The sequence below is a fragment of the Branchiostoma lanceolatum genome, chromosome 15 (genome assembly GCF_035083965.1).
Source record: "Branchiostoma lanceolatum isolate klBraLanc5 chromosome 15, klBraLanc5.hap2, whole genome shotgun sequence".
In the NCBI taxonomy this organism is placed as follows: Eukaryota; Metazoa; Chordata; class Leptocardii; order Amphioxiformes; family Branchiostomatidae; genus Branchiostoma; species Branchiostoma lanceolatum.
In genome coordinates this window covers 565,683-579,467 of record NC_089736.1, presented here as the reverse complement: position 1 = coordinate 579,467, position 13,785 = coordinate 565,683, and the positions used below count along the sequence as shown (strand labels likewise).

At 45.4% G+C, this 13,785-nt stretch overlaps 1 protein-coding gene across 1 annotated transcript in view; it reads left to right on the top strand.

Moving 5' to 3' along the window:
* Nucleotides 1–13,318, top strand: part of LOC136420985 (myosin light chain kinase, smooth muscle-like) — a 51,474-nt gene extending 38,156 nt beyond the window's left edge. Inside the window, exons 24-36 of the mRNA XM_066408128.1 lie at nucleotides 253–444; nucleotides 821–1,053; nucleotides 1,525–1,708; nucleotides 2,062–2,150; nucleotides 5,178–5,483; nucleotides 5,882–5,999; nucleotides 6,439–6,642; nucleotides 8,334–8,435; nucleotides 9,077–9,212; nucleotides 9,665–9,768; nucleotides 10,222–10,374; nucleotides 10,977–11,094; nucleotides 11,847–13,318. Of these exons, the coding sequence (XP_066264225.1) occupies nucleotides 253–444; nucleotides 821–1,053; nucleotides 1,525–1,708; nucleotides 2,062–2,150; nucleotides 5,178–5,483; nucleotides 5,882–5,999; nucleotides 6,439–6,642; nucleotides 8,334–8,435; nucleotides 9,077–9,212; nucleotides 9,665–9,768; nucleotides 10,222–10,374; nucleotides 10,977–11,094; nucleotides 11,847–12,302 (2,395 nt within the window). The 3' untranslated portion in view covers nucleotides 12,303–13,318. The remainder of the gene's footprint in view (nucleotides 1–252; nucleotides 445–820; nucleotides 1,054–1,524; nucleotides 1,709–2,061; nucleotides 2,151–5,177; nucleotides 5,484–5,881; nucleotides 6,000–6,438; nucleotides 6,643–8,333; nucleotides 8,436–9,076; nucleotides 9,213–9,664; nucleotides 9,769–10,221; nucleotides 10,375–10,976; nucleotides 11,095–11,846) is intronic.
* Nucleotides 13,319–13,785: the final 467 nt, after the last annotated feature.

Below are 13,785 nucleotides of genomic sequence, written 5' to 3'. Positions count from 1 at the left end.
TGTTCGCGGTTTTCACGGTGAACTCTTTACTGCGAACTTAACACCACTGCAAAAAGAGGTTCCATTGTGTGACTGTAGCGCTACTATTGTTTTAAAGGCGAACTCAAAACCAAAGCAAACACTCCATTTTCTCCCTACCGCAAGATTAAATCCCTGCAAACATTTCTGCCTTAGTGATTTACAGTGATTCATAAATGAGTTTCTGACGATATTCAAGTTTGTTGTTGTTTGTTGTTGTTGTTTGCTCTGTAGGCCGGAGCTGAGCAAACTTGGTCGCCAACCGTCCGACCTCTCTGACGACGCTCGGTCCAGAAGCAACACGATGGAGGAACTGCTGCAGCCTCCGGTCTTCACCCTGGTCATCGCGGATGCGGTCGTTACGGAGGGGCAACCTGTCGTGTTCCACTGCCAACTGGTCGGGAAGCCGGCGCCGGAAGTCACATGGTTTGTTTGCTTGTTTGTTTCATACAGCCCGTAAACCCCCTTTAGGCATACACACCAGTTTTGAATAGTTGTGGACAAGCTGTGCAAGAGCAGACTGATAGGTTTGATCCACTATCACTGGGATTTTCGATAAGTGTGGTGGGTTATTTAACATACTTGAGGTGCAGGTGTTCTCAAACAATGGATCTCCAGCTTTATATTCCATCTGAAAGGACATCCCTAGCCAAAGCTAGGTACACATTTTCACTTGAGGAAATTTTTGTATTGTGGCTTTCTCAAGGGCACAACATTTGGGGCCAGCCACCAGGGATTCGACCCCAGAACCTTTAGATTCCATGTCACAACCCTAACCACCAGCCCACCTTTCCACCTTTAGGTATGCGAACGGGAAGGAGATCAAGCCGTCAAAGTTCTTCCAGATGACGCAGGAGGGCGACGCGTGCAAGCTTGTGATCGTCGAGGCCTTCCCAGAGGATGCTGGGAAATACACGTGCCGGGCGCAAAACGACGAAGGAGAGGCGGAATGCTCTTGTCGACTCCTCGTGAAGAAAGAGAAGTCGCAGGAAACTGCAAATGTGCCAGGAGATGCTCCTACAGCTGAGGAAAAAGGTAGGCGTCGAAGAATTGGTCTTTTTTCCGTACCGTTTTCTTTAATAGTTAACCTTCAAGTGCTTCAGTACAAACTAACTTGTCTCTGCCTCGTTGCAGTGCCTCCTAGTGAGCACTGTTGGTACTACACTAATATCCATGAATGGGGAGTGAGCACTCGGGTTTGGGGGGAGGGAAACAAGCTAACTTAAAGCTTTTACTTTTAGTACAGTAATATGATTGTGTGTGTCATATTGCAGTGCCATCTAGTGAGCACTGTTGGTACTACAGCAACACTGAAGATAAATGTTACACTTTGTTGTGTATGTCAGCTGTTGGCAATCCCGTCCAAGTGTGCAAGATGTTTGGGGTAGAAGTGTAGCAATCACACCCAAAGATCACATGGCCAGCTCTAGTTTGCAGTTTTGGGACTTTTTCCAAACTTCCAGTTTCAGTCTAACAATTTTTTTACTGTTTTTCTTCCATCTGAAGCTAAGATCGAGAAAGGCCCGGAGAACATCGTGGTCGTTCGGCAGACCTCGGCGACTCTCTCGTGCAACTTCGCGGGAAACCCGCAGCCCAAGGTCACCTGGTGGAAGCGGCAGGACCAGCTGAAGGACGGGGATCGCATCACCCTGACGACCAACCAACGACTGAGCGTTTTAACAATCGACAGGTGACCACTTAGTTCAGTTCATTGTTCTACTTCATAGTCTGCAGATAGCCTGACAGGTGTCTAGGGCGAAAGGCACTCTTGCACACACAATCCTTCAGGGAAAAGCGGAGGGTGCGCGGCCGCGGGGACGTCCCCGTCGGTCGTGGATCACAGATCTAAAGGAGTGGACCGGTCATTCAGCCGACCAGATGACCAGACTGGCGGAAGACCGCCAGCAGTGGAGAGCTTTCACTGAGAGCTATGCTGCCCCGACTTGTTGTGTGTAAAGAACTTTAAATCCAGTTATTTTCACCAGAAAAAGGAAACTATTCAAAGACAGCTTTTGTGTAATACATTATTCCATTTCCCCCCAGCGTGGACCGAGCGGACGCAGGGCGCTACACGGTCAAGGTCAACAACAGGCTGGGCAAGGGCGAGGCCACTGCAGTTGTCTCCATTGTCGGTAAGTGGTGCTTCACCTGAGAATTTGTCACTTGCAAATTAAATGAAACAGAAGAAGAAGCCAATTTTGTTATTAATTGTAGTTTATATACTAGTGATAAAGCTGTTCTTTTTGGTGACGTTGTAGGAACGTCCACCCACCACAAGTACGCAGCTGGAGCTGGTCTTGATGCACTGTCAATCTGGCTGAGCTAAACTACTCTAATCTACTCTACTAGTAATCTAATCTAATCAAGAGTTTGTTGTTGTTGTTGTTGTTGTCCTTGTTTAACGTCTATCATTTCGTTAGACATGGTCTCCAGGTGCTGTGCTGGTCGCTAGGTTTCAGTTCTTGTTGATTTCTCGCTAGGTTTTTAGCACTTGGTGACTTGAGGTAGCGTGTTGCTGGATGTGTTTCAGTTGAGCACGTCGAATCTGCGAGTGCTCTCGATGTACTGGGAGAATGTTCTGTACATCTGTGTGTTGATTACGTCTGTGAGGTCTTCTCTCATTCCAGCTAGAGTGACGATGTCCGTGTGTCTGTTCTCCGCTGGCGTGCCGTAGGTCTCGTATGTGCTTTCGATCTCCTGCAGCATTTGGTGTCTTTCCCTTTCATAGCGGGCGCAGTGGTACAGGAAGTGGTTGGTAGTCTCCGGGGCGTCGCAGTTAGGGCAGTTTGGAGACGTCTCAGGGTTCTTCCAGTTTTGGTAGGCATTGAGTTTTGTGTGGCCACTGACTAGTTGGTTGATGTTGATTTGTGTGCGTCTCTTTCCAAGTGCTTTTCCTTTCTTCTTCATGTTCATGGCTATCTTCTGCATGTGTTCGCTTTTTGTGTTCAGCTTTGTTCTTCGGTCCCATCTCATGTGTGCTTGAGTTTCAATGTGTTTCATGGCCTGTTGTCTTGTCCATGATGCGTTCATCTGGATGTTAGCAGCTTCAGCTGCTGCTAACTTTGCCTCTTTGTCTGCAATCTCGTTGCCGGGTATGCCCATGTGACCGGGACACCATGTGAACTGTATTGTGTGTCCTTGTAGATGGAGGGAGCGTAGCTTGTTTCTGATGCTATGTACAAGGCTGTTGTATGCAGTGACTTGCTGTGTACCTGTGACTGATTCTATTGCAGCCTTGCAGTCACATAGGATGAGGACATGATTAGCGGTAGATGGTCGTCTGGAGAGTGTTTCTATGGCTAGGTGAAGACCTTCCAGCTCCCCTTCGTAGTTGTTGGATCTGCTTGCCACTGGTTTACGCACTGCAAAGGGTTCAGTGCTTCCCCATTGTTCGTAAATGACAGCAGCACTGCCGGTGGGGCCGGGATTTCCCAGGGCAGAGCCGTCTGTGAAGACGACTGTTGTCGGTTGTCTGTTGTCTGAGATGTTTTGCAGCATGTGTATGATGTCATCTCTTGCTTTGTCCTTTCCACCTGTGGTGTGAGTTGTAGGTGTGAAGGAGCCGGTTATGGTGCCCATGACAAAGGGGGGTAGTCTTCTGTCGTAATATGGTTCCTTGTCTACTGTGTGTTCCTCTAGCTCTTCCCTCAGCTCATTGAATCTGGTCTGTAGCAGGTGCAGCTGGGATCCCGTCTGGTTGGCTGTTTTTTGAGACTTCATGTGTGTGATGGCGTCGTAGATGGGGTTTCCTGTGTGCTTTGTTGCCATTCTCAGGTAGCTCTGGGCTTGTCTGCATGTGAGATGTATGTCGATCGGTGGTACCCCTGTGATTGCTTCCAGTGCTTCTGTGCTTGTCCGTTCAAGACACCCAGTTGCAGCTAGGAGTGCTTGTCTTTGGACAGGTGTGTAGGCTTTTTCCAGTTTGTCCATGGCGGAGACGGTGCATTCTGCTGCGTAGTCTAGGATTGGTCTGACTAGAGTGGTGTACAGGAGGATGTGAGCCTGTTGGTTGGGGTTGTTCTTCGCTTGTGTTGCGGCTGTGCGAACCCAGACTGGTGACGATCTCGCTGCAGGGCGCTACCGCGAACTCCGAGTCGGACCGGAAAGTAAAGTCACATCGTGACGTGGAGTGGGTGTACTGGGCGCCTTGTGCAAGCTGCTGTAGATGCGCACCGCAATCTCGAGTCCGTGTAGGTACGGGTGGAAAGGGAGGGAGGCGGGCGCTGAGGAAGGACCGCTCGTGGAAAAGTTGTTTAGTAATACGTAGTTCACGGGAAGAAACATGGCTGCCAAAGTCTCGGGCGTCTCGCGAGACCTGCATCACTGGCGGGAAGTGGGGAGGGGGGCTGTCGTTCCGGTCGCTGTGGACTCACTGTCTCTGTGGACGTTATGGGCAGGCGGGAACGGGTGTGCAGTCCCAGGCTGGTGAAGAAAACTCGCTGCAGGACGTCGCCAAAGATTACGAACAGTGTAGAGACTCAGGGACGGGTGGAGCCTCTCGCTTAGAACTGCGAATCCAGGTGGGCAACGTTACTGGCGGCCCATGCACGCTGCTGTGGTAGTTGCACACCGCGGCCCTGCTGTCTGGTCGGCGTCGGGCCCAACGAGGACGGCAACCCGCAAGTTTCTTGGCAGATTCGTGTGCCTCGGTAGTTGGGGAGCGCCGCACGGTAGGTTGAAATGCTTCATGAAAGCTCGAGAGGGGAAAAGTTTCCGACGGAACGTTGAGCGGGAGGCGAGCCCATCCGTTCAGAACGGAGGATGCCGCAAATATGAAGACGGCACGAGCGGAGGTCAAAGGTCGCTTCCTCAGCGTAATTCCCTACGATTGGTCGACTGACCAATCCTACTATGAACGTCCACCCACCACAAGTCCATGAATATTGTTGAAAAATCTAATAGACTAGGTATATTCAAGATGGCTTTTGATCTCTGTCTGCCTCGAACATACTCGCCTCTTCTTACCTCTTGTATTAAAATGTACATGTATCATTATATTGATAGAATACATATCGTTGTGTGTGTATTGCATACCCGGTAAACTACTTCATGGCATATACAAATGTACACACCAGGTTTGTACTGAACAGTTACTGTATGTGTACAATAAAGGCTTATCAATTAAACAATAGTTAACATTTCCTTTCCCCTCCCCACAGACCGCCCAGAGCCGCCCATGGGGAAGCCGACAGTCAAAGACGTCACCTCGACATCCCTGACCGTGTCCTGGCGCAAACCAATGTCCGACGGCGGGAGCAAGATCACAGGCTACGCCCTTGAAATTTACGACATTGGTGCCGGCAAGTGGTCTGAGGTCGCGTCAGCGTGTAAGGACACGACCTACGCGGCGGAGGGACTACTTCCGGGTCACAAGTATCAGTTCCGGGTCAGGGCACAGAATAAGTACGCAGGGAGCGAACCGGGGAAGGTTTCGGATGTGGTCACAACGAGGGAGGAACCAAAAGGTGAGAAGGATATTCCTTCCTCTTGATTTATTTGATTGTAATTCTTAAACTGGATGTCCCTGTAGCTCAGCTGGTAGCAGCCTTACAGTTGAGCTACTGGTTCCAATTAGTTGCTAACTGGGAGACCACGGTTCAATTCTGGATAGGGCATCTTAGTTGAGGTTGCACCTGTCTTTTGGAAGGGACAATTAGTTCACTTTTTTCAGAGAATGGATATGCAGACATGTTGCAAGAATACACTGCTGAAAATGTGGAAATCTCAGCCTATTGAGTTCACTGTAAAGTTTGATAATGAAACAGGTGGTTGAAATGATTTGATAAGCAACAGAATATTTGTCAGATACAAGTTTAACTCTTTATATACATACATGTATGTCTCACTGCTCTTTTCACATTAGAAAATGGCGTCGTGAACGGTCACGTGACCGCCAAGCAGCCTGCGAACCAAAGCCGGGTCAAAGTTCACACGGACAAGAAGCTGGAAGACCTGTACGACGTCAAAGAGAAGCTGGGAGAGTCAGTAACGCTTTGTTTGTTTATTTTGTTTGAGTCTTTATCAAACATATAGTTTTTTTTTGTTTTCAGTTTTTTAGTTGCAACCTATGAAGTGAATACTGAGCATTTATTGGTTTAAATGTATTCAAAGTAATTTTGTGATCACTTGTTGGCCAATAATGATTCTTTATTACTCTGTATCCTACTTGTTTTTCCAAATACTGTACAACAAGATTCATTCGTTTTCTCTCTCTGTTAAATTATCTTTCTGAAAATCATGCTATGATATTTCTTACTCATACCTTTGCTTGGAAAATGGAAAGACTAAAAAATAAACAGTTTTCTTTCGTTACATTAATATTGATCAATTCTATTTTCAGTAGTTGTTCTCAATGATTGTCTAAACAACTTGTAACAGGCATCTGATAGGCAGAACTGCAACTCCACTTCTTTATTCTAGGGGGCGCTTCGGCAAGGTGTACAAGGCCATCCAGAAGTCCTCAGGGAGAGAGTTTGCAGCCAAGCAGCTGTCGGTGAGCGCCCCCTCTCAGATGGACGAGGTACTGCAGGAGGTGGAGATCATGCGGCTGTTGGACCACCCCAAGCTCATCCAGCTGGCTGATGTCTTCAGACAGAGGAACCAGCTCACCATGGTGCTCGAGCTGTGAGTCGGATGGTTGTTTGTTTGTTTGTTTGTTTGTTTGTTTGTTTGTTTGTTTGGCTGATGTCTTCAGACAGAGGAACCAGCTCACCATGGTGCTCGTGCTGTGAGTCGGATGGTTGTCTGTTTGTTTGTTTGTTTGTTTGTTTGTTTGTTTGTTTGGCTGATGTCTTCAGACAGAGGAACCAGCTCACCATGGTGCTCGTGCTGTGAGTCGGATGGTTGTTTGTTTGTTTGTTTGTTTGTTTGTTTGGCTGATGTCTTCAGACAGAGGAACCAGCTCACCATGGTGCTCGTGCTGTGAGTCGGATGGTTGTCTGTTTGTTTGTTTGTTTGTTTGTTTGTTTGGCTGATGTCTTCAGACAGAGGAACCAGCTCACCATGGTGCTCGTGCTGTGAGTCGGATGGTTGTTTGTTTGTTTGTTTGTTTGTTTGTTTGGCTGATGTCTTCAGACAGAGGAACCAGCTCACCATGGTGCTCGTGCTGTGAGTCGGATGGTTGTTTGTTTGTTTGTTTGTTTGTTTGTTTGGCTGATGTCTTCAGACAGAGGAACCAGCTCACCATGGTGCTCGTGCTGTGAGTCGGATGGTTGTCTGTTTGTTTGTTTGTTTGTTTGTTTGTTTGGCGGATGTCTTCAGACAGAGGAACCAGCTCACCATGGTGCTCGTGCTGTGAGTCGGATGGTTGTCTGTTTGTTTGTTTGTTTGTTTGTTTGTTTGGCGGATGTCTTCAGACAGAGGAACCAGCTCACCATGGTGCTCGAGCTGTGAGTCGGATGGTTGTTTGTTTGTTTGTTTGTTTGTTTGTTTGTTTGTTTGGCTGATGTCTTCAGACAGAGGAACCAGCTCACCATGGTGCTCGTGCTGTGAGTCGGATGGTTGTCTGTTTGTTTGTTTGTTTGTTTGTTTGTTTGTTTGGCTGATGTCTTCAGACAGAGGAACCAGCTCACCATGGTGCTCGTGCTGTGAGTCGGATGGTTGTTTGTTTGTTTGTTTGTTTGTTTGTTTGGCTGATGTCTTCAGACAGAGGAACCAGCTCACCATGGTGCTCGTGCTGTGAGTCGGATGGTTGTCTGTTTGTTTGTTTGTTTGTTTGTTTGTTTGGCTGATGTCTTCAGACAGAGGAACCAGCTCACCATGGTGCTCGTGCTGTGAGTCGGATGGTTGTCTGTTTGTTTGTTTGTTTGTTTGTTTGTTTGGCTGATGTCTTCAGACAGAGGAACCAGCTCACCATGGTGCTCGAGCTGTGAGTGGAAGTAGACTTGCTCCCAGTCTTTGTCTGTTGACCACGTAGTATTACATTATTACAGAAGACAAGGTGGACAAAACAGGAGCAGCTCACTTTCACTTAAAGTGTACATGCATCTTTCCCGGGCAGTGGATTTGCATAATTATGAACCAGAGAGATTGAAACTCTGAGTTCAACTCTGACAACAGATGCTGATATTGTCACCTTAGGATCCTTTCACTAGGCTGCATGACCCGTGACAGTCTTTTGGTGTAACACTCCAACATCCGGGAACATTGCAGCTGCTGAAATGTATATCAATGCACTTAGTGAATTGTCGCATCTAGACTCTGCATATCTAGGAGAGTAAAATGATCCAAAAAAGATGATAAACTATTGAATTGTATCCTAACCAATTCTAACTGAAGGAAGGACAGCAGTTGACAACCAGTTTCCCTTCCTGCAGTGTGGCCGGTGGTGAGCTGTTTGAGCGAGTTATCGACGACGACTTCGTGCTGACGGAGAAGGATTGCGTCATCTTCACTCGGCAGATCTGTGAGGGGGTCGGGTAAGAAGTCTCAAATTTTGTCTTGCGTCTGTTCTATTCTTCTGCTCTTCACTAAAGAAACCACTCTCATAGCTAAAGTTCATCTATGTTGGTAGAAATCACTCTGAAGCAAATTTGAACTGAAACGTCAAGCACAAACATTGGACTTAAACAAAAATTTTTTGTGTTTGCCATTAGAGGTCAACTTTGCTTCACACTGCTGGCTTTTTAAGTATTGCTCATGATGATAGCGGCTCTATCAGGCTCTATGGATTGCAGGGAAAATATAGGTTTGCGGCTTGCCTATTGGACCTTATTGGCCAACTGACCTGCCTAGCATACTATCCACTCTATTGGGACGATTTGTACTATTTTTCCAGCAATCCACAGAGCCTGATAGAGGCTACATGATACAAGATGGTGAAAGTTATGTTATCATTAGACATGATAAAGTAAGCTGCTGTTTCCTTCCACCAGGGTTCCGATTTCCTTGTGTTGACTCCCACAGGATGAGTTTGCTTGCAACCAGCTCATGGTGTTGCACACAGTTCCCAGCAAGCTCCATTCTCCTTTGACTGATTATCAGATAGCACAAGTAAGATTCATTGGCCATGAATTGTTATCAATTTGTGCTTGACTAATTTTTTGTGTCGTTCCTCCAGCTTCATGCACAACCAGGGTGTCCTGCACCTTGATCTGAAGCCGGAGAACGTCCTCTGCGTGAACCGGACGGGAAACGACATCAAGCTGATCGACTTCGGGCTGGCCCGGAGGTACAACCCTCAGGAGGAACTCAAGGTGAGATGAGACAAGATCTTATGTTACCAACAATCTGCTATTTGATACAGCAATAGTGTGAAGAATTATCACATAATGGGGTAAGACTGACAGAATGCTTGCTGTTCTTTCCCTACTTTGGTTTTGAGATTGCAAAAAAACATCAGCCCCAATAATAGAGTTACATGGCTTTTTGATTGTATGCACTTGTTCATTAGTTTGTTATCTGGTTGATTTGTCAAAAGGATAACTTAAAAAGTTGTGAATCGACTTTAATGAATCAAGGGATGGATGTTGAGCTGCTGTTCATCTGAAGTTTATCAGAAGGAACAAATGAAATTCGGGAGATGAAGATATGAAAGATGCCATTCTGCCAGACGTATAGAGTCACAGTTATTAACAGTGCTGTCTGGTTGTATGTACCGGTAAGAGTTATGTGGCACTCATCCTGACTATTGTTTCTACCTGCACAGGTGATGTTTGGCACACCTGAGTTTGTTGCACCTGAAGTCATCAACTACGACAAGATCGGGTACGGAACCGACATGTGGAGCGTCGGCGTCATCTGTTATGTGCTGTAAGTACAAACAAACAACAACAAAAACAAGCACACAACAAACTAACATTACAGATTAAAGTCACTGTAAATCAGTTGAACTTGAAAACATCTTGTGTTTGAAGTTTGCAAATAGACGAGACGAATACAATTAAACAGTAGCTTACACACCTGCATTTGAAGGTGTAGCTCTTTGCTGTGTAATATGCGATTGTATCATACAAAACAGTTGGACTTTATTGTCATAGTTTGCTAGTGTAAACAAACAACAATGCCTCTAATTCTTCTTCTTTGATCATCCTCAATTGATGTGATGCATCATGATGCTTTTACAAGTAGACGCAAGCTGTAGCAAAGCCACATTGCACAAAGTGGTGCAGTTTGCAATTTTAGCCCTTAACTCTTCTCCATAAGTGTGTTGAGTTAGGTTACGTATTTCATGAAGTAAAAACTGACATCTTCTCCCCCCCGCAGTCTGAGTGGACTGTCCCCGTTCATGGGTGAAGACGAGGCTGAGACGCTGAATAACGTGACGGAAGGAGTCTGGGACTTCGAGGACGAGTCCTTCGACTCCATCTCAGAAGATGCCAAGAACTTCATCGAGAAACTCCTCCTTAAGGAGCAGGGGTGAGTCTTGGGGCTGACTTAAGATCAGGGCTTTGGTTTTTGCAGGGAGGGGAAAAAGCTTGTCAATATATACATAATATCAAAAACTTGAATAGTACAAAAGTATCTCTAATTATCTAGTTGTTGATTGCATTATACTATTTCTGTACTACAGGAGATGAAAAAGAATTATTGTTCTTTTCTTAAAATGAATGCTGCATTGCATCTTGGAAAGAACTTGGACATTCCATCTTTCAAACTTTTATTACAATAATAGACAAAACCAGGGAAACTAGAGAATCAACCTGAAACATATCTCCTCAATTTACTGAATCCATCCATTGCTCTCAAAGGCTTTTTACACATAAAATCAAAATAAATACAGTATTTTGTGTTACGTTGATGAAGGTTAGACATCCAGGTAATATAGTATTTTGTGTTGATACCATGTTTCTTGCCACAAAGTTAAAACCTTCTCCTTGCCCTGCAATGTTTAAGCTATTCTTAAAGTTGTACATTTTTCCATGCCCCTCAACAATACTATGAAATAGTTGAAATAAAGTTTAAATCTTCTCCTTGTCAGTTTTAGTAATCAAAGTTGTGATTTTTCCCTACCCCTGCAGAAGCCGTCTGACGGCTGCCCAGTGCATGTCGCACCGCTGGCTCCACCAGGAGGCCGCCAGCAACACCAAACTCTCCAAGAACAACCTCAAGAAGTACATGGCAAGGAAACGCTGGCAGGTAGGACGTCTTACATATTTGAGAAAGTTTTCTAAGAAGTTTCATGTTTGAGAGAGGTTTCAAAAGAGTACTACGTTTGAGAAAGGTTTCAAAAGAGACAATTATGTTTGATTTTTTTAAAGAACTTCAAGTTAGGTGTTGAGAGAGATTTCTAAGAAGTCACATGTTTGAGAAAGATTTCAAAGAAGTTGCACGTTTAAGAAGGATTTAAGAAGTTGTCTGCATGACATAAGGAAGCTGTTGTTGTGGCTGGCATGGAAAGAAAGGTTTTTAAAAGCTTCAAGTCAACACTTGTGTCTTTGCAAATTTGAAGAGCACAACGTTGGAAGCCCTACATGTAAGCCACCCGCTACTTGGGCAACAATATGTAACAACATGTTCATGCTGAAGTAACAAATAGATTAAAGAAAGAAATTAAGCCTGGATGCCAGACTGTTTCCAGGGCCTACACAGGCTCCTTGGCTCCAGGGCCCCAAGGAAATTTTGTCACTGCTTGAGAGCCTTTCAACTGGAAGGTGCAAGGTCTAACCTGCATTGACAAAAACATGTGAAATTTCAAGAGTTTTTTTATACTGTAAGTAAGTAAGTTTCTATCACAATTGACTAAATCTAAATAATACTATAATACTGAAGGATGGCTACTACTACTAGTCAGACTAAGTACTATAATAACTGTACGATAAAAGCCATAAAGTGCATGACACAAGGTAGCCACAGATGCAAAGCTGACCCAACTCCCTCCCGTTTCACAGAAAACCGGGAACGCGGTCCGCGCCATGAGTCGACTCGCGTCTCTTGGCCGCCTGGCATCGCTCGGCGGGAAGAAAAGCGCCAAGGGCACGGGCGGCTTCCTCGCCAAGGTCAAGGACCAGCTGGCCAAGGAGGAGCATGCGGAGGACAAACCCAAGGAGGAGCCGAAGTTCCTCAAGAAGATCAGCGACCTTCAGGTGGTGGAGGGCGAGTCCGCCATGTTTGTTTGCAAGGTCGGGGGCATGCCGGAACCCGAGGTCACGTGGTACCGCGACGGCGAGCGTATCCATAGCAACAAGGACTACCAGATGCAGCGGTCGCCTGGCGGAGACTGCACGCTGCTGGTCGTCAGGGCAACGGAGGAGGATGATGCGGAGTACGAGTGTCGTGCCGAGAACGAGGCTGGGAAGGTCATGTGTCGGGCGGAACTGTTGGTGGAGTTGCCAGGTAGCAAGTAAACAAACTGGTGCATGCTGGGTGACGTGGCTGCATGTGCGACGTTACTGAGGAAACGGAACGTTCTGGTTCTACGGAATGCGCAGACATTTTGTTTTACCGTAGGTCTGCTAATTCATGGAGCAGTAATTCAAGTTTGCTACCTTTGAAAAGGATGCCTTACTGCAAATCTGCATATTTTTGTGAGAATGCTGGCTAAGTCTGCAACTGTATGTGAGGATCATAGCGACTGCTTGCCTCGTGAGTTGCTTGCCTTGTGAGAGCGAAGAAGTTTCAGACCTCGGTGAGAGAGACTGAAACTGCACAAGACTTTTCCTGAATGGCTTATCTGCGGAGTCCTGTGGATTACCCATAATTCCGCACCAGAACTGTTGCATCGTGGGAAATGCATGACACTACAAACTGTTCTTGTATTATCGTACATTATGATGTAGAGGGTCGATTTTAGGAAGGAGGTTAAAATAAGAACCTCCTTGATTTTAATTTGTGGTTATTGTGCAAAGATAAGAGAATTTGCACAAATGGTCCCTTAAAGCATTCCAACAAGGAAATGATACAATATCAGAAAATAGTATTAACATTGCTGTTGTTTTATGACAGACTGTGACACGGAAAACTTGCTTTTCCTTTTAGTCTATTTTTATTTCATAACTTTGCCAGTTTGGGGAAAGGCGGTATCAAAAATTTGTCCCCTTTCATATTAGACTTCTTTTGACAAGTGAAACCTTAAGAGAATTACATTCTATTTCCCCCAAAATCTGTTTATGATGTGTCTTTAACCTTTAGCGATCTGAAGTAGCCGTTTGGCACCCGATTCCCTATTGGTTACAGAGTTAGGCAGCAGGGAGAAGGTTAAAAAGTCAAACCTTACATATTTCAGTTAGTCCATCAAAGACTGAAATAGTGCAAAGATTATATAGTGGCAAATATATCATAGCAATCTCCATTCCTCTGGTCATGCTTTTGGAGCATGAGCATTTATCAACTGTTTTTGCCAAGGTAGGTTATGTGGAACTGTGTCAAAAAATAAAGATAATAATTTTTACATTTTTCTAATTTTAAGAGCCGCAAACAGCTCTGGACAACATAGACATGGGCAGGTTTTTTTGCATTCCTTAAAACAAACAAAGAACAAAAACAGACCACCCATATTTTGATGCTATGAAGGAAAAGAATTATCAAAATCACAAAATAAGAATGGTTTCTTTCTCAATAGACAACTTGTACATAACCGAGTTTCTGGCTCAATATAATGTTCTTGGCGTGAACGCTGCATCTTTTGTAAAATACACATAATTTTTCACGTGAGAGTCGTCTGAGCGTTTTTGTTTGTGATTCTGTTTTCCTTTGAAGTGTTTTCCCAGCCGTGAATATCGCACACACACTTGCCTATTTTTCCCGCCAAAACGCACCCGAGAGCAGCGCTCCTTGCGGACGTTTTGTGAAGTACAGCCTGCACAAAAGTTGCCATATGGTCACTCTTCT